The sequence below is a fragment of the Malaclemys terrapin genome, chromosome 2 (genome assembly GCF_027887155.1).
Source record: "Malaclemys terrapin pileata isolate rMalTer1 chromosome 2, rMalTer1.hap1, whole genome shotgun sequence".
Taxonomy (NCBI): Eukaryota; Metazoa; Chordata; order Testudines; family Emydidae; genus Malaclemys; species Malaclemys terrapin.
The window spans coordinates 269,554,253-269,576,771 of NC_071506.1; the positions used below are offsets into that span (position 1 = coordinate 269,554,253).

General features: G+C 44.2%; 1 protein-coding gene across 8 annotated transcripts in view; it reads right to left on the reverse strand.

The window, feature by feature from the left end:
- Window positions 1-22,519, reverse strand: part of DPP6 (dipeptidyl peptidase like 6) — a 767,813-nt gene that overhangs the window by 246,345 nt on the left and 498,949 nt on the right. For all 8 annotated transcript variants that reach the window (XM_054021141.1, XM_054021143.1, XM_054021139.1 and 5 more), the window contains exons 2-3: window positions 19,155-19,269; window positions 12,212-12,310 (exon numbers count right to left, since the gene is read on the reverse strand). In XM_054021141.1, the coding sequence (XP_053877116.1) occupies window positions 12,212-12,310; window positions 19,155-19,269 (214 nt within the window). The remainder of the gene's footprint in view (window positions 1-12,211; window positions 12,311-19,154; window positions 19,270-22,519) is intronic.

Here is a 22,519-nt window from a genome sequence, read left to right on the forward strand (position 1 = left end):
TTTGAGAGGCTGGATTACACTTAATTAGCCTGTGATGTTCTTTTGATTATAAATTCCCACAGTTGCTTGTAATGAATGATGTAAATCCAACATAGTGTCTCATGGGGGGGGGGGGGGGGGAGGGAGGGAAGAGTTACATTCTGGCTTATATCATTAAGCTATTGAGCACCATTACAATCAAGGCATCCGAAAGTCACAAGAGACTTTCTTTGCTAGATGAATAAAACTTTACCCAGCACATTTTCAATTACAAATATCTGATATAAAATTTAATTACCAGGAGTATGGTATTCCCCATTGCTGAATTATTACGAAATTAATATTTTATAGCACAGGGCCAGTGGAGGAATATGGACTGCACTCTTCCACTTGTCTGCATGTGCAACTAGAACTGCCTGCTCAATAAATGCAATTGGGCCTGGAAAATATTATTTGGGCCAAGTCTGAATTCCAGCAGGGAATCAAGAGTTGAGGAGAGGAAGATGATCAGGAACAGTCAGCATGGATTCACCAAGGGCAAGTCATGCCTGACCAACCTGATTGCCTTCTATGATGAGATAACTGGCTCTATGGATATGGGGAAAGCAGTGGTCGTGTTATTCCTTGACTTTAGGAAAGCTTTTGATACGGTCTCCCACAGTATTCTTGCCAGCAAGTTAAAAAAGTATGGATTGGATGAATGGACTATAAGGTGGATAGAAAGCTGGCTAGATCATCGGGCTAATGGGTAGTAATCAACGGCTCGATGTCTAGTTGGCAGCCGGTATCAAGCGGAGTGCCCCAAGGGTTGGTCCTGGGGCTGGTTTTGTTCAACATCTTTATTAATGATCTGGATGATGGGATGGATTGCATCCTCAACAAGTTAGCGGATGACACTAAGCTGGTGGGGGGGGAGAGGTAGATTCGCTGGAGGGTAGGGATAGGGTCCAGAGTGACCTAGACAAATTGGAGGTTCAGGCTAAAAGAAATCTGATGAGGTTCAACAAAGACAAATGCAGAGCCTTGCACTTAGGATGGAAGAATCCCATGCACTGCTACAGGCTGGGGACTGACTGGTTAAGCAGCAGTTTTGCAGAAAGGACCTGGGGATTACAGTGGATGAGAAGCTGGATATCAGTGTGCCCTTGTTGCCAAGGCTAACGGCATACTGCGCTGCATTAGTAGGAGCATTGCAAGCAGATAGAGGGAAGTGATTATTCCCCTCTATTAGGCACCGGTGAGACCACATCTGGAATATTGCGTCCAGTTTTGGGCCCCCCACTACAGAAAGGATGTGAACAAATTGAAGATAGTCCAGTGGAGGGCAAAGAAAATGATCAGGGGGCTGGGGCCCATGACTTATGAGGAGAGGCTGAGGGAACTGGGCTTGTTTAGTCTACAGAAGAGAAGAGTGAGGGGGGATTTGATAGCAGCCTTCAACTACCTGAAGGGGGTTCCAAAGAGGATGGAGCTCGGCTGTTCTCAGTGGTGGCAGATGACAGAACAAGGCGCAATGGTCTCAAGTTGGAGTGGGGGAGGTCTAAGTCAGATATTAGGAAACACTATTTCACTAGGAGGATGGTGAAGCACTAGAATGGGGAGGTGGAGGAATCTCCATCCTTAGAGGTTTTTAAGGTCAGGCTTGACAAAGCCCTGGCTGGGATGATTTAGTTGGTGTCGGTCCTGCTTTGAGCAGGGGATTGGACTAGATCACCTCTTGAGGTCTCTTCCAACCCTAATCTTCTATGTTTCTAAGTGGAGAGGGGTGAAGAACTTGGGAGCTTCTTTAGGGCAACATGCGTAAGTTACTAACTAATGTTCCTTACAAAGCTTGGGGTCACCTTAAAGGTAGCCTTTCGGCTGCTGTAAACAGACATTTCTGGAAAGCTCCACTCAAGATGATAGCTGTGGGCTAAAGTGGTTGGCACCCCAAACCCCTCATCCCCAGCCCCACCCCAGAGAACGCACTCCCAACCGGAGCCCTCCCTCCCCTCCCTCTGCCCCAGCCCATATCCCCTTCCTGCCCGCTGAACCCTTTGGTTCCAGCCCAGAGCACATTCCTACACCCCAAACCCCTCAATCTCCAGCCCCACCCCAGAGTCTGCTCCCCCAGCCAGAGCCCCCACTCCAACCCCCTGCCCCAGCCCAGAACCACCTCCCGTACTTTAAACCCCTCATTTCTGGCCCCATCATGGAACCCACACCCCCTCCCGCACCCCAGCTCCCTGAGTCAGCCCGGTGAAAATGAGCGAGTGAGTGAGGGTGGCAAGAGCAAGTGACAGGGGAGGGGAATGGAGTGAGCAGGGGGTGGGGTGTTTGAGAAGGGGTGGGGAATGGGGGGGGGGCCTCAGAGGAGGGGTGGGGCAGGGGTGTTTGGTTTTGTGCGAGTAGAAAGTTGGCAACCCTAAAACTGGTTGGTGAGTTGACCTGCTGTCTTATAAGCGCCGCAATAACTTCTAAGTCTTAAGACTTTGTCATTGTTCATATCCCTTTCAGAAACAGTATTGGGATAAGGTGGCTCAAATGGCTATTTGTTAGTTTGATACAGTGTATCCAAATTAGCTGGTCATTGACCTGATTTTTTCTAAAGAAGTTAGGTGTATAATTAGCGTGAACACCAACCACAAAAACAATCATCTGATATGCATGTGTAAACCTGGTAAATGCACATGCAAATTAGGCACTCCCGTTGTGCAGGCAATTAGTCACACAGACTTCTAAAATTATAGATTAGATAGATTAAGCCTGATTTTTTTCCCCAGTTATACCAGTGTAAAACCAGTTTAATTGCATTGCCTTCAAAAGGAGCAACTCTTGATGTAAACAACCACAAGTAAGAGGAGAATCAGGCCCTGTCTTTTAACTGGTTGCAGATTCTTAAGCACATATGTTGAATTTGTGGTGTTATAGGAGGTAAACAGATGCATGGGAGCTGCATCTTTGAAAGTCCCCCACAAATGGAGGTGCTCAGCATAGCAGTGTGCCATTCCTACCCCCACTGTTATCCTGTTTATAAAGAGGCTCCCTTGGAGAAGGGGGGCAATAGCAATAATTCTGTCCATCTGCCACTTTACAGAGATAAAGCACTACACCCAACAGCTATGTGTTAGCCACTAACACTAGCAGTCTATAATCTTGACGTTGTCTGGGACCATTCTGTGCTGCCACACATCACATTATAAAAAGGATGGAAATGTAGTTTGGGTGACAAGGTAGAAGATGACAGATGAGGAGGAGGAACGGAAAGGGAGAGCAGGCATTTAATTTTCATGGATTTGTACCTCAAACCTGTGAGCAAACTTATAACGCAAAAGCAGCCTCCTGGAGTCCACACCTGTACCATTCCAAAATGTTCTCCTGATACCCGTTGCTCGCTCAGAGGCACTATCACAGCAGGAGGTATGTATGAGTGTTAGTTTGAGAGGAAAGCACTACTTTTGCTGAGTGAGGGGAAACAGGGTAATTACTTTTGCATGCCTGACAGCTGTAACACGTGTAGAAATCCTGCTTGCTGACCCCACCTGCAGGATCTGAGAGAGACAAGGTGGGTGCAATAACTTCTGTTGGGGAAAGAGCTCGAAAGCTTGTCTCTTTCCCCAATGGAAGTTGGCCCAGTGAAAGATGGGTCTCCTTGCGTTAAGGAAATGTATGTATTCAGATCTTGCTCCTGTTGAAATCAATAGGAATCCTGCCAGTGACTTCAATGGGAGCAAGGCCAGGCTATCAGTGGGTTGCTAGGGAAAGTGATCTGACTTTCAGAGGTGCTGAGACTCAACAGCAACCATTGAGGTCAGTGGGGGTTATGGGGGTTCAGCCCACTTCAGAAAACCAGGTCCCTAAGTATAGGGTTAGGTGCCTATTTTAGTCATCCAAGCTTGAAAGTCTTGGCCTGCAGACACAAAAAGAGAATGTCCATTTCTTTTACTATTGCAGTCCCAATTTTCCCCAGAGCTTCCCCACTCACTCTTTGCTCATTGTCATCCCGTGCTGCATTCTAGTTTAGACTGTAAACTCTGAGGAGCTGTGACCTGCCATTTTTTGTGAAGTGCATTGCACACAATTACACTGTAGCCATAAACAATAACATTATGGTATAATATAATGTTAAAGGCAATGCCTAGGAGCGGATGGTCCAGGAGGAGGAACTTGCCTAGAAAGAGTCCTGTCAATAAGACACAAGTACTAAGCAGAATTGTGGTTGGCCAAAGGATGCCCAAAGCCCTTCCGTTTAACAGCTATATGAAGCGTCAGAGCATTTCTAGCGCTGCAGAGAAGCACAGCCTTCCCCTGCAATGCACTAGGATACATTTAAAGGGAAAGAACAGACTGTAGCCTCACACCAGCATGCTTCTGCGGACTACATTCATTTTCAGGAGGGCCAGATTGATTTCCTCTTTCCTTCTCTTTAGCAGCAACAAAACAAAACAGCTGCATGATAGAAATGTTTCCCTTCACATCCTATCTTCATTGGAGAAGGAACGTTCAAAAACAACTAATTGCAGGCTTTTCTCTCTCTCGTTTAGGGGCCAATTTGGCTGTGCTTAGGCAAATCCCAGAAAGCTGAGGCCAGGAGAGGAACACTGCGGCTCATTTTTGGTGCTCTCAGGAATTCACAATCTGCAGAGAGAGTGTCATGGAGGAGCCATTCCAGGGTGGGGTCTCAAATCAGGGCTTGTGGTCCGTGTAAATATGCTTGTCCTTTGATTCCCTTTGTAACATCCTGCACTGAAAATGAATGATCTCCATGGCTTTGGGGGCAGAAGCTCAGGCTGGACAGACCATGGGCCCATATTAATTCTGGTTTTGCAGCGTTAGGCCTGAGTTCAGTAGGGCACTTAAGCACATGAATAGGAACTATCTTTAAGCACATGAACAGTCCCACCGACTTCCATAGGACTATTCACATACTGAAAGTTGGGCATGTGCTTAAACACCTTGATTAACTGGTGCACACAAACTACAAAACCCTAGTAAATGAGCCTCATGAAAGGAATTACACAAGGGCTGGGATGGAAGGAACCCAATGCTCAATCCCTGGGCAAGGCAGCTTGGTATCCCTGCCATGGTTCAAAAACTGGCTGCAACTCCAACACGTCCCCTACCTAGGGGACTGTGGCTAATGTATCTGCACACTGGAGGAACCTACAGCCTCTCTCAGACCCTTCCCCCACCTGCTTCTCTTTCTCCTTCAAGCCTACTTCCCCACTGAAACTGCTACACTGCAGGGCTTTCACCACCCTCTGCATGTGGGGGTAGAAGCTCTTAGACACCACGACAATTGACTTGGTAGCTAAGATTTCACCCTGTGGTGAAAGAATGGGCCTGTGGTTTTTGATACATCCATCAGAAAACATTGCAGTTGCATACAAAAGGGCAAAAAGCACACCGGAGTAGAACAAAAATAGGCTGCCGTGAATGATGATTCCAGCATTGGCCACAGCGGGGTCAGAGGTGGGGGAGGTCTCTTTTCAGCCATCTCAGCACAACACATTTGAGAATGCAATGAAATAAAACTTGATTAATTAGGAGTTCAGATGGCGGAAGAGCCAAGCAAAAATGAAAACATAACAGACCTGATTCTTTTCCCACTTCCTCCAGATTCACATCAGCATTAATGCCAGCGGAGTTATGCTTAATTTACACTGCTGTAAGTGACAGGAGAATCAGGACAAGTACGTTGTCCTAATCTGCCAGCACCCACATCTGAGAACACTAAAATGTACTTAGTTTAAAAAGTAGATGAGTGGGACGTATTTAAGAGGAAAGATTAGAAACAAGACCATCTGAACTAGGATCAGAAGGGGCAGGGATTGACTGGGCCAGGAAGATGAACTATTCTCCAGTCCTATAGGAAGCAGTCCAACACCCTATAAGGGGGAGGGATAACTCTGTGATTTGAGCCTTGGCTTGCTAAACCCAGGGTTGTGAGTTCAATTCTTGAAAGGGACACTTAGCGATCTGGAGCAAAATCAGTATTTGGTCCTGCTAGTGAAGGCAGGGGGCTGGACTTGATGACCTTTCAGGCTCCCTTCCAGTTCTAGGAGATAGGCATATCTCCATATATTATTATTATTTCTCGTCCAACACCCACTGAAGTCAATGAAAGTCTCATTGACTTTGACAAGAGTTGGGTGGGTCCCATACTCAGTCACTCCCCTGGTCCTCTAAATTCATTACAAGAGCAGTTTGGAGAAACTTGCAATCCCAGCCAACTGTGCTATACCGCTGTGACCAGTCCCCAGGACTGTCACTGTGGCACCTTAATTCATACTTTTTTAAAAAGTGAAAAATGTTAGCACTTAAAAAGTTCTAATACTTATGCAGAGTGAACCATAAATAATTCATTTACTCCACATGCATCTGCATCATTTGAAATGCATCAGTGGTTCTATCAATACAGTGCAATGAATTTCCATTACGCGGAATAGGCTTGGGGACATCAGGGCTCTCAGGGTGTTGTTGATCTGAGCATTATTACTAAAGGTAAACTGAAATAAATTACCGCTGCTAGTACAAGACAACATTTTTCAGCATGGTAAATAAAACATATTAGTTCTAGATCATTAAATTCAATATCAAACTTTAAAAGAGCCTAGAGATTTATTTTATAATTGTATTAGTAAAATATACAATAAAACTAATGTGATGTTCAGCATAACCCAAAAAAAGGCTTTGCTTTGTTTAGATCTCAGTTATTAGGTAACATTTTCGAAAGGGCTTGTAACTTAGTCAAAAGCCTTTGACTTGCAATGAGAGTTAGGCTCCTAAGTGCCTACGTCACTTTTGAAAATGGGAATTGGGTCCTTCTGAAAACTGTACCCCTTGTGCCTCTTCATGTAGGAGGAGGAATATTATGTCAGTGAGAAAGGGTAGTCTTGTGAACTGGGACTCAAGAGAACAGGGCCCAATTTCATTACTCAATGTCTCTGTTCCTCAGGCCTCATCTGTAAAATGGGAATAATAGTACTCTCTTTCATCCTTTACTGTCTTTTCTGTTTAGACTGTTAGCTCTTTGGGTCAAGGACCAGCTCTCACTATGTGTTTGTACAGTGCCTAGCACAATGGGGCCCTGATCTCAGTTGGAGCCTCTAAACATTACCATAATACAAAAAATAAAGAACCACATGTTGCCAGATGTCACCACAAACACTAATTCAACCGGGGCTGGAAAAACATCCTGTTGTAAATAGCAGGCACTGGCGGCACACTGCATCCAGTCAATTGCAGTAACCAGTGAAGAGACCGCTGTTATGTTTCCCATTAACAAAGAAAACGTGTACTTTTGGTGTGGAAATGTACTTGAGGAAAAGCAACAAAGAACAAATGTAAGTCTCAGTGACCAAACGTACAGTATGTGATTCATTCGTTAACAGCCACCTGGACATGACTCACAATACTGTCTCCCTGTGAAAAGGGAGGGAAGCTCCTGAGATCTGAAAGTGCAGCATACAGAAAACAGACGGACAGTTTTTTAACTCCCCAGCACGTAATGACACTGTGGCGATTTACACCAGCTCAGAATCTGGCCCACAACATTGCTCCCCTACATTTACATGGCTACATACACGACAACTGCCACATTTTTTTTTCTTTAAGGCTGTGCCTACTCCCACTGAGAGCTGAACTGTGATCCTGTCCTCCAGAAGACATCTCGTGGGGCTGATTTAGATCTTTTTCGTCTGTAGTCAGCAGTCTGGAAACCATGGGGAATTATTAAAGATGGGCCATGGAGACATGAAGATTCCTGTGCTGCTCTGAATTCAGGAACCAAAATCTTTAGGGTTTGCATCCATGAATTCAAAAACACCCCAACTCCTCAAAAACTCCAAGGGTTCAGAGTCAACGTACCAATTTTGTCTCCTCTCTTGAATTTATGAAAATCATCTAACTTATAACTACCTGCCATTACAATAAAAACACACAAACCAACTTAAAAGAGATACTCAAAGTCTGAGGAAGATCTGCACTCTTAGCACTTGAAGTGTAGCTGTGTCACACTCTGAGGTCAACTCTCATCTCATAAGAACATAAGAGTGGCCATAATGGGTCAGACCAAAGATGTATCTACCCAGTATCCTGTTTTCCAACAGTGGCTGATGCCAGATGCCCCAGAGGGAATGAACAGACGAGGTAATCATCAAGTGATCCATTCCCTGTTGCCCATTCCCAGCTTCTGGCAAACGGAGGCTACGGCAGGGGTGGGCAAACTTTTTGGCCTGAGGGCCACATGGTAAATTGTATGGAGGGCCAGTTGGGGAGGCAGTCATGGCCTGGCCCCCACCTCGTATTTGCCCCCCCCCCAGGACTCCTGCCACATCCAACCCCCCCGTTCCCTGACGGCCCCTCTGGGGCCCTTGCCCCATCCACACCTCCCCACTCCCTGTCCCCTCACCATCCCCGGACCCCCGCCGCCCCATCCAACCCCTCCTCTCATTCCTGACGGCCTCCCCGGGACCCCTGCCCCATCCAACCCCCCCTCCTTCCTGACTGCCCCTGCCACCATTCAACTCCCTGTTCCCCCCCAAACCACCCCACTCTACTCCCTATTCACACCCCCACACCCTGACCACCACCCTGAACTCCCCTGCTCTCTGCCCTCTTACCACGCTACCTGGAGCGCCGATGGCTGGCAGCGCTACAGCCATGCCGCCTGGCTGGAGCCGGGCCACACCGCCACCGCCACCACACAGCCCAGAGACTGGGTCAGGCCGGGCTCTGCAGCTGCGCTGCCCCAGGAGCTCACAGCCCTGCCGCCCAGAGCATTGCGCCGGCAGCGGAGCAAGCGAGCTGAGGCTGAGGGGGAGGGGGGACAGCAGGGGAGGGGATGGGGGCTACCTCCTGGGCCAGGAGCTTGGGGGTCGGGCAGGACGGTCCCGTGGGCCGGATGTGGCCCACGGGCTGTAGTTTGCCCACCTCTGGGCTAGGGACACCATCCCTGCCCATCCTGGCTAATAACCATTGTTGGACCTATCCTCCATGAATTTATCTAGTTCTTGTTTGAACCCTATTATAGTCTTGGCCTTCACAACATCCTCTGGCAAAGAGTTCCACAGGTTGATTGTGTGAAGAAATACTTCATTTTGTTTGTTTTTAAACCTGCTGCCTATTAATTTCATTTAAATTCTTGTGTTATGAGAAGGAGTAAATAGCACTTCCTTGTTTTCTTTCTCCACACCAGTCATGATTTTATAGACCTTTATCATATCTGCCCTTAGTCATCTCTTTTCAAAGTGAAAAGTCCAAGTTTTATTAATCTCTCCTCATATGGAAGCTGTTCCATACCCCTAATCATTTTTGTTGCCCTTTTCTGTATCTTTTCCAAGTCCAATATATCTTTTTTGAGATGGAGCGACCACATCTGCATGCAGCATTCAAGATGTGGGCATACCATGAATTAACTCTCTCTGTTAACTACTATTAAATCAATGGGATTACATCGGTATAGGTCAGAATCACACACTTCCTGCATTCAAGCCCCAATTCAGAAAAGTGCTTATGCATGTTCCATTTACTTCAATGGGATTTTTGTCCTGAAGAGAGATGCCTTCTTGTGTTGGGACTTTAGAACCTGATCCAATGCTCACTGACATCAATGAAAAGACCCCCAAAACCCACTGAAGCAAATGGATCAGAATTGAGAGATTTCATTAGCTGAACTGCTTTGAAAGCAAATCACTGAGACCATTTGAATACTCCTAGCCATGCAACATGCTTATCATTGGCTAGGCTAACAAACTCTTGTCTTTTATAACAACACAAAAAATAAAACGAGAGAGTAATACCCTTTAAAGGAAATCTGGTAGACGCGAAAAGAGCCAAGAGCATCGATTTTTGCAATCTAGCTTTCAGATCTCTTTACATTAGAGTGGTTTATGTTGTGTTGTTAACAACAAGGGAAGAATGGGGACAAGGATATATGACACTGTTACGGTTTCAATTATTTTGTCGGAATCCCAAAACAACCAGGGTTCTTTCCACCCATTAATTCCCACTTTTACACACATCTTTCAGCGCTATTTTCTACTAAGCTGTGTTAGTGCGAAATAGGCTTCTTCAGTGAGTCCTAAGGGAAGAAGAACTTGCATTTTGAGAACCAAGAACAGCTGGGTACAACAGGACAGAGGGTGGATGGGGTAGTAGGCAAAGCATGGACTAGAACTTTGGACTACTGGGCTCTATTTCAAGCTCTTCCACTGAACTGTTGGTCATCGTAATCCTGATTTACCAGTTACCCAGCTGTAAAAAGAGTGTAATATTTCCCTATCCAAAGGAGTATTGTAAGAATTAATTAATGTTTGTAAAGTGCTTTGAGGTTCTTGGATGAAGGGCATTATAGTATTTTACTGCAAGACTCTGCTCTCAGTTACACTGGTGTGACTCTAAAGGAATATCACTGGTTTCATGGAGTTCCTCCAGATTTATACTGGTGTACCTGACATCAGAATCTGAAACATAATTATTATAACCACCACCAAAGGGAAAATCATTTAATCAGAAATGTTTATAATGGCTTGACCAATGACAGCTTAATTTTTTTTTTTTTTACTTTTATAGAACCTTAGATTATTTGGGTATGATCCAAGCCCACTGAAGTCCAAGAGGGTCTATTGATTTCAGTGGGCCCTGGATCCAGACCTTTACCAACAATTAAATGTGGGAGTTATAATGCCTGCCAAAAATTAGAGGCTAATAAAAACATATAGATATTACCAGCATGCAAACAGTTCGGGAAAGCTTGTATTTGCACAGGAAAAAAAAAAAGAACATTATTGTGCAGAAAAACACATTTTAACCATGAAAGAAATTAGTTTTTGAGTTTCCAGCTCTAAGTGGAGCTGGAAAATTCTCCTGATGTTTGTTCAAATAAAAAAAATATATTGCGTTATCATCCCACAAATATTCTAGTGGCAGAGTTTAGGTGCAAAAATATTCATAGGAACAGGATATTATGAAGCAAAATAATCAAAGAAATTCACCTGGGGCAAGGAATGTTTCATAATAGGTGTCTGTACAGTGCCCAGAGCAGTGGAGCAGCCTCTTGATTGGAGCCTTTAGGCATGAAAAGGTTACATAATAATGCTAAAGAATGGTTTCTGAACTCCTAAATGCAAGAAGTATTTCCACCTTTATTCTCCCCATAGATTGCAGTACTGGGAGAGACAGTCCAACAGGTGTGCAGAAACTGAAAACGGGCACTCACCAGCCAGAAGTCCTCTGGCAAGTCGCTGATTGGTTGTAGTGACAGTCACTGCCTGCAATGGCTTCTCCACCAGCGGCTAGTGCAGCAGAAAAAAAGGTGGATGGGGTTGGCCAGAGATGGATGTGCTTAGGGTGACTGGGGGATGCACTGATCCAGCCTATTCCCTTGGCAATCTCTCTCCCCACCCCTCTCCGGGGATTAAAATTGCTCCCACAGGGTAGATCCCCACCCCCAAAAGGCAGATTGCAGCAGCAAGGACCTGGTTCAGCTCCAATTAAAGTCAATAGAAAGATTCCCGTTCACTTTAATGAGAGTCAGGTTGGTCCCTAAATGAGCGGTACAGCACGTTGTTGTTTCATTCCAGCAAGAGCTGATTTAGATTGTAGTAGATGCCAGTGGGGGGCTGGAATTTGCATCTGTAGAACAATTTCCACTGCTGCAAATATGGTGTGCATTAATTCTGGTATTATTCTGTCTCTTCCCCTTGGTACTGGAAAATATAGATCGCAAGACAGGATAAAAAGAATACATCGCTCACATACAAGGAGCAGACCAGCTGTTGCTGGACCACTGTGTTGCTAGTTGCCTAGCAATGCTTCACCTCTCTGCCTGAAAAAAATATTTTGGCGAGGGAATACATTATGAAAATATAAATCAGAAGATTTGTTTATGGTAAAATAAAGACTGACCATGATAGTGCTCTAACCATTTGTTTTGACCACCTGTTGCATCTTGTCAGCTACCATGATTATAAGCTGTTTGGGATAGGGGCTGTCTTTTTCACTTCATGTCTGAATGGCACCAACCAACAGCCCTGATTGGGGCCTCTAGGGGTTACTGAAACATATGTGATGCTGTGTATAATGGAGAAATATAATTTACACATTTACCCTGAGGAAAGCTGGAGTAAGAATTTGGGTACTAGAGACACAAGTCAGGAGAAAGAGTGAGAAAAGGAGGAAGAAAGAAAGACAGGAAGAGGAAAGAAAAAGTGAGAGTAGAATTATTGTCAAGTGTGTGTGTAAGACTCACCACTTATCCATTTAGCCTCTGGGTCATGAATTTTGAAATCAGCACTGAACAGATCTTCCACTGTTATCTTTTTCTTTTGAGATAGGCTGTTATCTTCAACTGTAAAATATTCAGAAGGAAATAGGCGTTATTCCTAATTTGAAATGTATCTGCAAATGCAACAGTTGTGAATGGCATATAACTCCCCATGCTGAGCTCTTCCACATTTCAGAATAGATGGGAGAACACCATGGCCTGAATTCTCAGTCATGTTAAGGCCCCTGTAGGCAGGCTGAGTGGTATAATGGGACCTTAATGTAAAGTCAAATTTGGCCCAATATTCTGAAATTCATATATACTGTATATTAGGAGCAAATGCCTGGTCCCAATGACTACAAAAGGACCAAAGTCTGATCCAAAGTATGTGTTTCTTCTGAACAAAACTTGTTTTTTTTTTAAATGTATTCGTCACAGCAATACAAATTATTGAAGAGATTGTTCTAACACCACTGGTTAAATTATGCCATAAGTTAAACATTCAAACAGTGGGAAAAGAAAAACAAAACACAAGTCTAGATTGAGAAAGGTGGTTAGGCACCTAAAGATATAGATTGGTTCTTGGTGGGATTTACAAATTATTTCAAGGGGAGTTAGGTACTAAACTGGGCTTTTGCAAATCCCACTAGGTGATTCTTCGCATCTTTAGGCTCCTTTATAAATCTTCCCCCTACTCAGGTACATTTATAATAAAAAGACAAAACTTCATTTGCAATAACTGTGAAAACAAAGCTGCTCTCTGGATTACTTGCACATAATTTTGAGACTCTGGAAGACTTCTTAGTAGATGGCAGAAGGATAGGCTCAGCATCATTCACCCATACTGTGTCTCCTGATGATGCTACTTCTATTGCCCTTCCTTCCCCACCCCCAAAAAATGCTTCCTACATATCTTGGATGCTATCATCACAAACTCTCATGCACTAGGACAGGACTCCCACTATACATCTTCACATAATAGGAGGAGAATCAATTTCAACATCAAAAGGGTAGAAATCTTGGTACAGAAGACCACAAAACAGTAGCAACTGCTCTATGGCAGAAGGACTTAAAAAGAATCCTTTGAGTCTGGAACTCATCCAATGGTACACTGAGATACAATAATAGGGAGACAAGGGAATTCAAACATAAATGCGAGCAAGTCTTTCATTGTCTGGCACTAATTTCACACAATGAAATGTCAAATCTTCATGTATCTTCAGGTATGAACTAACTTCACTTTTTTAAAACAAAGATTGCTTTGATGTGTAATTCTTCAGGTCAGGTGTTTGAGGCACCAGCTGATTGCCTGAACACAGCTGGCTGGGGTTGGGCCAAACGCTGTCTTTTCAGAAACTAGCCTCATTGCTGTGGAACAGGGGAGGGGGAGAGACAAAGAGGAGAATAGCAGAAGCAAAAAGAAAACTGGTTCCTGTACTATTTATTCTCTTATGGTGCCCCATCCCCACCCTTGTAATGTAGTGTTGAACACATATTGAAGGTGCTTATGCAGTGAAACTTAAATACAGGGCACCTAACTGGTGCACTATACAACAGAGGGATTTTGTACCAGCTGCTAGAAAACAGAACTAGTGGGGGCATTCTACTGAAGAGGCAGAACTTCTCGAGGGCATTAAGATGCTATCTTCTCAGCACTCTTCAGCAAGAACCACAATATTTTCATGGTTCCCCTTCTGCTCTGAATTCTGAGTCTCTTGCCCATCTTTAGAATTTGCTGAGACATACTTTGGCTAGCCTGAGACTGGTACAGATAAAGCAATCTAGCGTCTTTTTTTTTTGGGGGGGGGGGGGGGGGAGCCAGCAGTGACATCAAGATTCCCAGACATTGCTGACATTTTTTTAAAAAGTCTTCTGATTCCAGTGTGTAATGCAATATGGCATGTAGGATTCAAGTAGTTAAGTGAGTGTCTCCTCTGTGGGCCCTGAACCAATACGGCATTAGAAGTCTCATGACAATCCAAAGCAAGTGCAGAGAAGATCAACATCTTGTGATTCTTAAAGGAAAGTTAATAATAACTGTGAAACATGTTTTGTTTCACTAGCAGGTGTTCAGACATCCTGTACCAGGTTATAACATGTTCTTTCAGTTTTCCTATTTTCAAACTATGATGGAGTCTTTAATTGTTTTACTTGATTTGGCCTCACTCGCTACAGGAACTGAAATAGCCTCACGCAAATCCCCTGTCAAACCCCTCTATGCAATAATATTTTTCCATGCTCTTCACATTTTTATTAAACCAACAATATAGATTCTGAGGAACTCAAGGAAACAGATCTCTTCAATGAGTGATAAACAGCAGGGTGCTAATACTTAGTACCTGGTGGCAGCAAACTGGGTAACCAGAGTAGGTGGGGGAGGAACAGTAGAGCTGCCAAAGCCTAAATAGCAAGGTGGGCCACCAGTTGAGGGGGAAACTATTTAATGGGAAAATCCACTATGGAACAAACATTTGGATATATACGTGGGGTCCCTAGTCTTCCAGCACAGTCATAAGGACAGACACTCCCTTGTTTCAACATTGGAGCCTGGGGATGGGGAATGGATAGAGGGCATGATCCTATCCACACAGGCCAGGGACAACTGCACTCAGACAAGCACCGGGACCACTCTCTCTATATAGGGCCTGGGCAATCCTAACACTCCAAAGGAGTGGAGGATTAGGCGGCACTATTGTTCCCATCACACACACAGAGCAGCCTTGCTGTGGCAGTCTCTCCTTGAGCTCCACACCAACACGCTAATGGGTACAACGTAGCCCACAACATGCTGTGGAGTACATTAACCTCAGTTAGTGTTGGCCTATGTACTTTCAGGTTGGAGACTAACCAAGGACCCTGTTCTGTGTTTTGAACAGCTGGAATAAGGTGCCTTGAGCCAACACCACACACTCACAAAGCAATACAAACAAAGCTTCCCCTGACCAAGCAGGGCCCAAAGGTCTTTCCCTTTACATCTTCCTATACTGCTCCAGAGCCAGCCACAGGAACCCACAGCTCCACCAACCAATTTCTCTCAGCCCTTTATAGGAAACATGTGACTCCTTCTCAGCTGGGTCTGATTATTGAAAAAGGCAGACTGGGCCCAGACTCCCTAGCCCTTAAGGACTCCCTGTTACACCTTACCACAGCTAGAGCTGTAAAACCCAGATTTGTGCAGCTAGAAAAATAGGATTTCTGGTGTCTTGCTGGTACACAGAAACTGATATCCCAGCAGGATACGGTGGCTTTAAGCCACCTTTGCATGCCTCATATTCTGGAAAGGTTACTCTAACTTATGCTCAGGTCCCCTCTGGGCAATTACAACAACAGGAAATTCAATAATAGAAATTCAGAAAATAAAATGGAAAACACATATGAGGGGTTTTTTTGCCACTGTTTTAGAACAGCCTGTGTGATGCTAGGCACACTGCATCATGCTCGTGGCTCACCGACTGTGCAGCTACTGGTAGTGCTCAGTGAGCTAATGCTTTACAGTGACTGCCTTTCAGACTATCTCTGTGCCTGTGACATCTGCTAAAAATTTAATAGGGAATTGGATGCACTTACTTATACAGTTATAGGTCAGACTTGAAAGGAACCATCTTGAAGTGTATCTCCAGAAAATGTTAAAGACTAAGGGTACCTCTACACAGCAGCTGGGAGGTTTCCTAGCATGGATAGACAGACATGTGTTAGCTTTGCTTGAGCTAGCATGCTAAAAATAGCAGCAAAGCCGGGGTAGCACAGGCGATGGCTCGGACTAGCTGTCTAAGTATGTATATGGGGGCGGGGTCTGGGCAGGTTTGTCTCTGAGTTGCCCCACACACAATCCCCAGCTACGCTGCTATTTTTAGCACTCTAGCTTGAGCACAGCTGGTGGTGTCTTGCACTGGGTAGCATGCTTCCAGCTGCAGTGTAGACGTACCCTAAGAGGAAACATGCATAAAGTCCTTGCTTAGCTTTGCTTTCTGAATACAGAGCCTGATCCTGAAGATCTTCCTTAGGCAAAACACCCACTGAAGTCAATGAGAACTTTGATTGAGAAAGCACTGCAGGATTGGGCCAACTGATAGCAAGTCTCTCCTACTTCGTTTTGATTTACATATTAGTTTCTATCACCCTTTTGTGAGAAGGGAGCTAAATATTGTTGGTAAAGTATCAATCCTACAACACTAGACTCAAGCAAAGTTTGGGGGGGTTCATTGATGTGAATGGGCAGCAGGCACTAGCCTGCATTTCAAAGCAGGTTGGAACAGCTGCACTCACACAAACCTGTATTTGAAGCCACAAACTACTATGGGTTTTGTGGGCAATTTTGCACAAGCAGATACTCACTAGCAAATATCTGCTAAGACAAGCAGATACGGGACTTGAAAATGCTGCCCCTGCAAGTCTAAAGGAATATAAATCACTGAAATCTCACCATTTTAGTAGGGTTTTGTAAAATAAGAAATAAAAAAGCAGTTGAAAATTAAGCACTGCTGTTACTAATTAGACTTTCTAATGCATGTAGTGAACTCCGCTCATAATTTATGGGCTAGCTTAAAACAGGGAGAGTGACCTGTTTCTTAAACATTTGAACCAGCATAAATCTCAGCCTAACCAGAAATTGAACCCAGAGTTTAAACCTTTTTTAAAGGTTTTGATCAATTTGGAAGAGAAATGTAAAAAGGCATATAAAACCCTCTTCCTCCATTACTGGGCTCCAGCCACCTAACCTCCCCCTTCTCCACACCTCCCACTTACCCTTCTTTCTGAAGAGCATGCCCTGACTCTGACCCTGCCTGAAAACCCCACCATCATGTGCTAGGCATGGATACAATTAATCACTGCTGCTTTGCTTAAAGCTGTATTGTAATCCTTCATTCTGCAGTGGGTTCCCAAAGTGCCTCAGACTCTACCTACCTGCATCATGCTCATGATTGATTCCTGAAGATCTATACACTGCAAGCCTGGGGGAAACACTGTAGAGAGGGCCATTGGAGCAGTGGCTCAAAGCAATGGACTAAACTGAGAGCTGGTTCCAGGTCAGTGATAGATGTATTAAAGGTAGGTATGAGGGAAGAGTAACTGGACAAAGAAAGGAAGAGGTTTTCAGCAGCAGGCCAACAGGAACAGGACTATGGTATTATAGGGGTGGCAATTGTAGGATTGAGTCTGGAACACTATTATTTCCAGGAAAATTTCCCTACATTTTATTTGCTCTGTGTGTTCTTATAGTTATATCATATATGTACATCCCAAGAGAGAAAAGGTATATCTGTATGCACACATGTGCTTATATACACACACTATTATGTAAAAATAAGAGCTTACTCATCATATCTGTTCCCTACATGTCTTTTGAGTCACAGCAGATTACTTCAATGACAAGTTGTTCACCAACTACTAGCTCTGAAGATGCAGTGCAGGAAAATTTCTGCCTACCTAGATGATGCAAGCTGAGTCCGCAGAAAATCTAAAAAAAATAGCTCACTGTGCACTGAACAGACAGATTCATCTCAATGGGGTGTTAACTTTGAAACCTAATTATGAAGTTTAAACAGTAACCTTAACTACTTCGCTGTGGATCATTTTAGCACAAACATCCAGCTAACGTGCTTATCCCACAATGCCAAACTGACAGCTACATCTTTTCAGGTGTCAAACGCTACAACTGCCCCCTACCCCAGCTAGCCAAACCTCCAGCTTCTGTCTGATAAATCCTACAATGCAGTGGTGTGTTTCCAGTACTAGGACCCAGATCGTCAGTCCACTGATCTTGGCATAGCTATACTTAAGTCAATACTGCCATGTCCATTTACACCAGCTGAAGACCTAGTTCAAAATTCTGCAGCACACTTAAAATGTAGAGAGCTGAATCCAATAAATTGAATATGGTATCAAGTTAAATAGCAGAAGGGATAATGTAGTGGTTGTCTAATTCATTTTCATATTGAGTGTAATAGAAACCTGCATTTCTTGATTTATCTGACGCTGACACAGAATCTCTGGGATTGTAGACTCCAGCCATCTTGCCACAGAAGGTAGGTCAAACTTACTAAGGAGTACATGAAGCACTGGTACCTGCACAAAATTTGGTGCAATGTTGCTCCCACAGCTTGCATTTGCATACCCTATGTTCTCTTTCCTGTTGCTTCCCTTTGTCTCCTTTCCCTGTTTTGGCTCTGGGCTTCTTATCATGTTGCTTGGTAGGCCTGCAACCACCCATCTGTTCTTGTTCACAGAGAACCTTCTCTTTTCCTCCGTCAAACCCATCTCTTCAGGGAAACCTTCCACCCTCCATCTTTAGCAACCACTAAACCTTCCTGTTACTGAATTGTTGTGCTATGTCTTGTCTTACATTTGTTTCTCTTGTCTTGTGTGGATTGCCAGCTCTTCAGGGCAGGGAAAGCATCTTACCTCTATTCTGTAAATAGCCATGGAAATTTACAAGCCATAGAAACATGTAATAATCAATAAACATAATGATGTCACATTAAAATTCAAGCCTATGGCCTCTGCCTGGTACTTGGCAGTTATCGTAAGAGAAGTAATTTACAAAGGCTAGGCATACAGAATACAGCTGAAAGATGAAGTTTAAAGATCACCCATTGGGAAGTATAAATTATTTACTCCACGACAAAGCTGTGTACTGCACGGTTGTGTTTTATATTCTTAGAAAAATAAAGAGCTGGGATCTGATCCAAACCCCACTGAAGTCAAATGGATCCTTCTATCAACTGAAAAGGGCTTTGGATCAGGACTCTAGAGAGCCCTGATATAAAATAATGTTCTGGACAGTGTTCTGCACCCAATGTTAAAGGAAGCTAAAGAATAGGAAACTATTTGATCTCTACTTTGCATTCACTTTATCATGTCTCTGCCCTTGGAAGTGCAAACTTACAAAAGAAAAACAGAACGCAAGTGAGTTAAAGGTTATAAATACCTGGTGTCAGGAGTATAACAGAGGTGACAATCAGGGAGCAGATAACCAGAATAACAAGTAAAGCAATTGCAATTCCTTTCCAGTTTCTTTGTGGAGGATTACTCCCCACCAGCTCCTAGAAATAACAAAGGACAGGGAATATTACGTAAAGGCATCAGAATAAGGAAACAAACAACAAAATCCAAACAGCAGTGCACTTTTTCCACCCATCACAATAGGGTGACCGTCCCAATATCTAGGTGTTTGTCCCGCGTCCCGACCGATCTTTGGTCGGGACTCAATTAGTCCTGATATTTCGTGGCACTCCTTTTTTTTTTTTGCTCCGCAGGTGACCCCCCCCATGTGTCCCGATATTTTCTTCCTCTCATCTGGTCACCCTAATTCACACAGTACCATATATCACTGTGAACATAGTGGCACAAACAGTCACTCAGACTACAGTTTATTTCATAGTATTATATTCTGGTGTTTATTTCATTCACTCTCGATCAAAGTATAGGACCAATAAATATGATGGGCCACATCCATATCTGAGATGATTCCTCTTGGGTAACTGTGTGTATCCATGGGAGGAGCAGCCAGAATGCTTTGAAGGGAGAGAGGAAAGGGTATCCCCTGTACTGTTACCCTTGTTACACTTGTGGAAAAGGGGTAGCACACTCCTCCCTCCTCACCCTGCCTTACCAGCACAGCTCGTCAGCCTCTGTCTGCTGTGACAGCAATGCCCAGGCATACTTCCTCAGGGCTAGTCAGCGCTCACAGCTATGCTAGGGTCCTCTCCCCAAACCCCTGCGCTTGCAGAGTGAGGGAGGTCATAACATTGCTTCTTCCTTTGTGAGCGTATTTGGTGTGGGTGCCCCCTCCCCCAGGGCACAGGTTTTGGAGCAGCCATCATCTGGCACTCACTGAATAGGACTTCATAAATATGTGTAGTCATCATATCTAAAATGGAAAAAAGTTAGATCAAAAGGGCTGTGTGATACACATTCCTTTAAAATGGCCAAGAGCCAGAGTCACAGGTGGGTGTGAATGAGTCCAAGAAGTCTAGAGGGAGCTACAGTCATGTAAACACCACCTTCTTACAACGCCCCAACATACTGCACCAGCTTAGCCTCATGTAGACCAAGACTCGCTTAGACTCACTCCCACTTACCACCGTGTAACAACTCACTCCCTTCCCCTCACTGAGTGTAAGGTGTTTTAATGTGACTCTCAGGAAGTCTCGCACCAAAACACCAGAGAGGAGTACAGAAAGAAAAGCAATATACAGGAGGGTGTAAGTAGATAGAAGATAAACTAGGCCACCCCCTTCCTTGACTTACACCTTTTTCTTGCTCCTCAGAACATACTGCATCAACGTAGACCTCCTTCTGTTCACTGACACATCGGATGTGAGTCTTACGCATCAGCTCTGATCCTGGCCCCAAACATTCAAAAAGCCACACTGCTATTTACCGATAAGCTGGACATTATTGAGGTTTTACCATATAGTTCTGTTTCTGATCTCTCTGGCATTTCTGACTGAGGGTTTTATGAAGTACTGCATACACATTCATCATCATCATCACTGCCATAACCACATAAGTCATTGGGACACCATCATTGATGAGCAATCAACCTATTGTCTCCACCCCTGACAATTGTGTGTCAGAGCTTGAGTCTCCGCAAAGTCCATTCCTGTCCACTTTTTTATGTCATCAATCCATCTCTTCTTCTGTCTACCTCTTCTTCTCTTCCCCTGTACTGTCCCTTGGAGGATGATCTTGGATTGGCCAGATGGTCTTGTTACATGACCGTACCACTTCAGCTTGTACTTCTTCACAGTCATCAGGAGGTCCGCATATGACCCAGCGCATTGGGTGATGATGTTGCTGACCTCTTCATTAGCGATGTGGTCAAAGTAGGAGATGCCCAGGATTTTACGGAAGCATCTCATCTCTACTACCTGTATTTTCCATTCAAATTCTGCCATAAGGGTCCATGTCTCGCACGCATACAGAATAATGGAGATGACCAACAGCAGTTTCAGTTTGGATTCCAGGGAGATATTCTTATTCCTCCAAATTGGCTTTAGCTTTGCCACTGCTGCTGTTTGTGCAGTTCTTGCCCGAATTTCTGCTTTGGATCCTTCATCAGTGATGATTGCCCCCAAATACTTGAACTTTTTACTGTCTCCAGCTCTTGTCCACTGACAGTGATATGTGAGCTGATCCCATCACGTTTGTTTGTCATCAGCTTGGTTTTTTTCTGCACTGATTTCCATGCCGTATTTTGTGGAGGTTTCATCCAATCATTTCACAAGGTTGGCAAGTTCATCTTCACTGCCTGCCAGGCCATCAATGTCATCAGCGAACCGAAGATTTGAGATTGTTCGCCCCCAATGCTGACTGTGCATATGTGATCTGCTAGGGCATCATCATTATGTGCTCCACGTAGATGTTGAACAGTGTGGGGGAAAGAAGGCAGCCTTGCTGGACTCCAACAGTGGCACAAAACCACCCTCCTATTGTGCCATTGACGAGAACTGCACTGCTGGCCTTGGCATACAGCTGTTTAATGGTACGAATAAGCTGACGACCATCATTGTACTTCTTCATGGTTGCCCAGAGAACTTTGTGCGATACTCTGTCAAACGCCTTCTTGAAGTCAACAAAGATGTGGTAGCTGTCCTGGTGTTGTAAGTACTTCTCACATAGAACATGAAGGTTGAAAATCTGTTCTGTGGTACTTCCAGCATGAAAGCCAGCCTGTTCTTCAGCAATGAATTCTCTGCTTGTGGCTTCAATCTGTTCAATATGACTTTCAACATCACTTCACTAGGATGGCTAATTAAGCTTGTAGTCCAGTAATTTTGACACAATTGCAGGTTGCCTTTCTTTGGCAGAGTGATGATTAGTGACTGTGTCCATGTGGAGGGCCTCTCACTGGTCTGTCAGCTCTTGTTGCAGAACTTGGTGAGTACATCTATTATATTTCTCCTCGGAATTTCATAAATTCGGCTGGGATGTTGTCAATACTCGTAGCCTTTCTTTTCTTGAATGATTTCACAGCTGTGTCCACTTCTTCACGCAGTACTGGAAAGTCATTGTCCTCTGTTGAATCTGGGCTGTCTAAGACACTAGGATCTCCATTTGTCTGGTGGTTGTATAGATCCGAGCAGTAGTTTGTCCACCTATTGATGATGTCCCTTTCTTCTATAAGACTATTCCCTTCTTTGTCTTGAACTGTGTTAGCTTTGGTCCATCTTTCCTTCATCAGATATTTTTCAACCTGGGAGGCTCATTTGCTATTTTTATTATTGATACTCTTCAGTTTTAGAGCATTGTTTTTCAATCCATATCTCCTTGGCCTCTTTCATTCCTTTC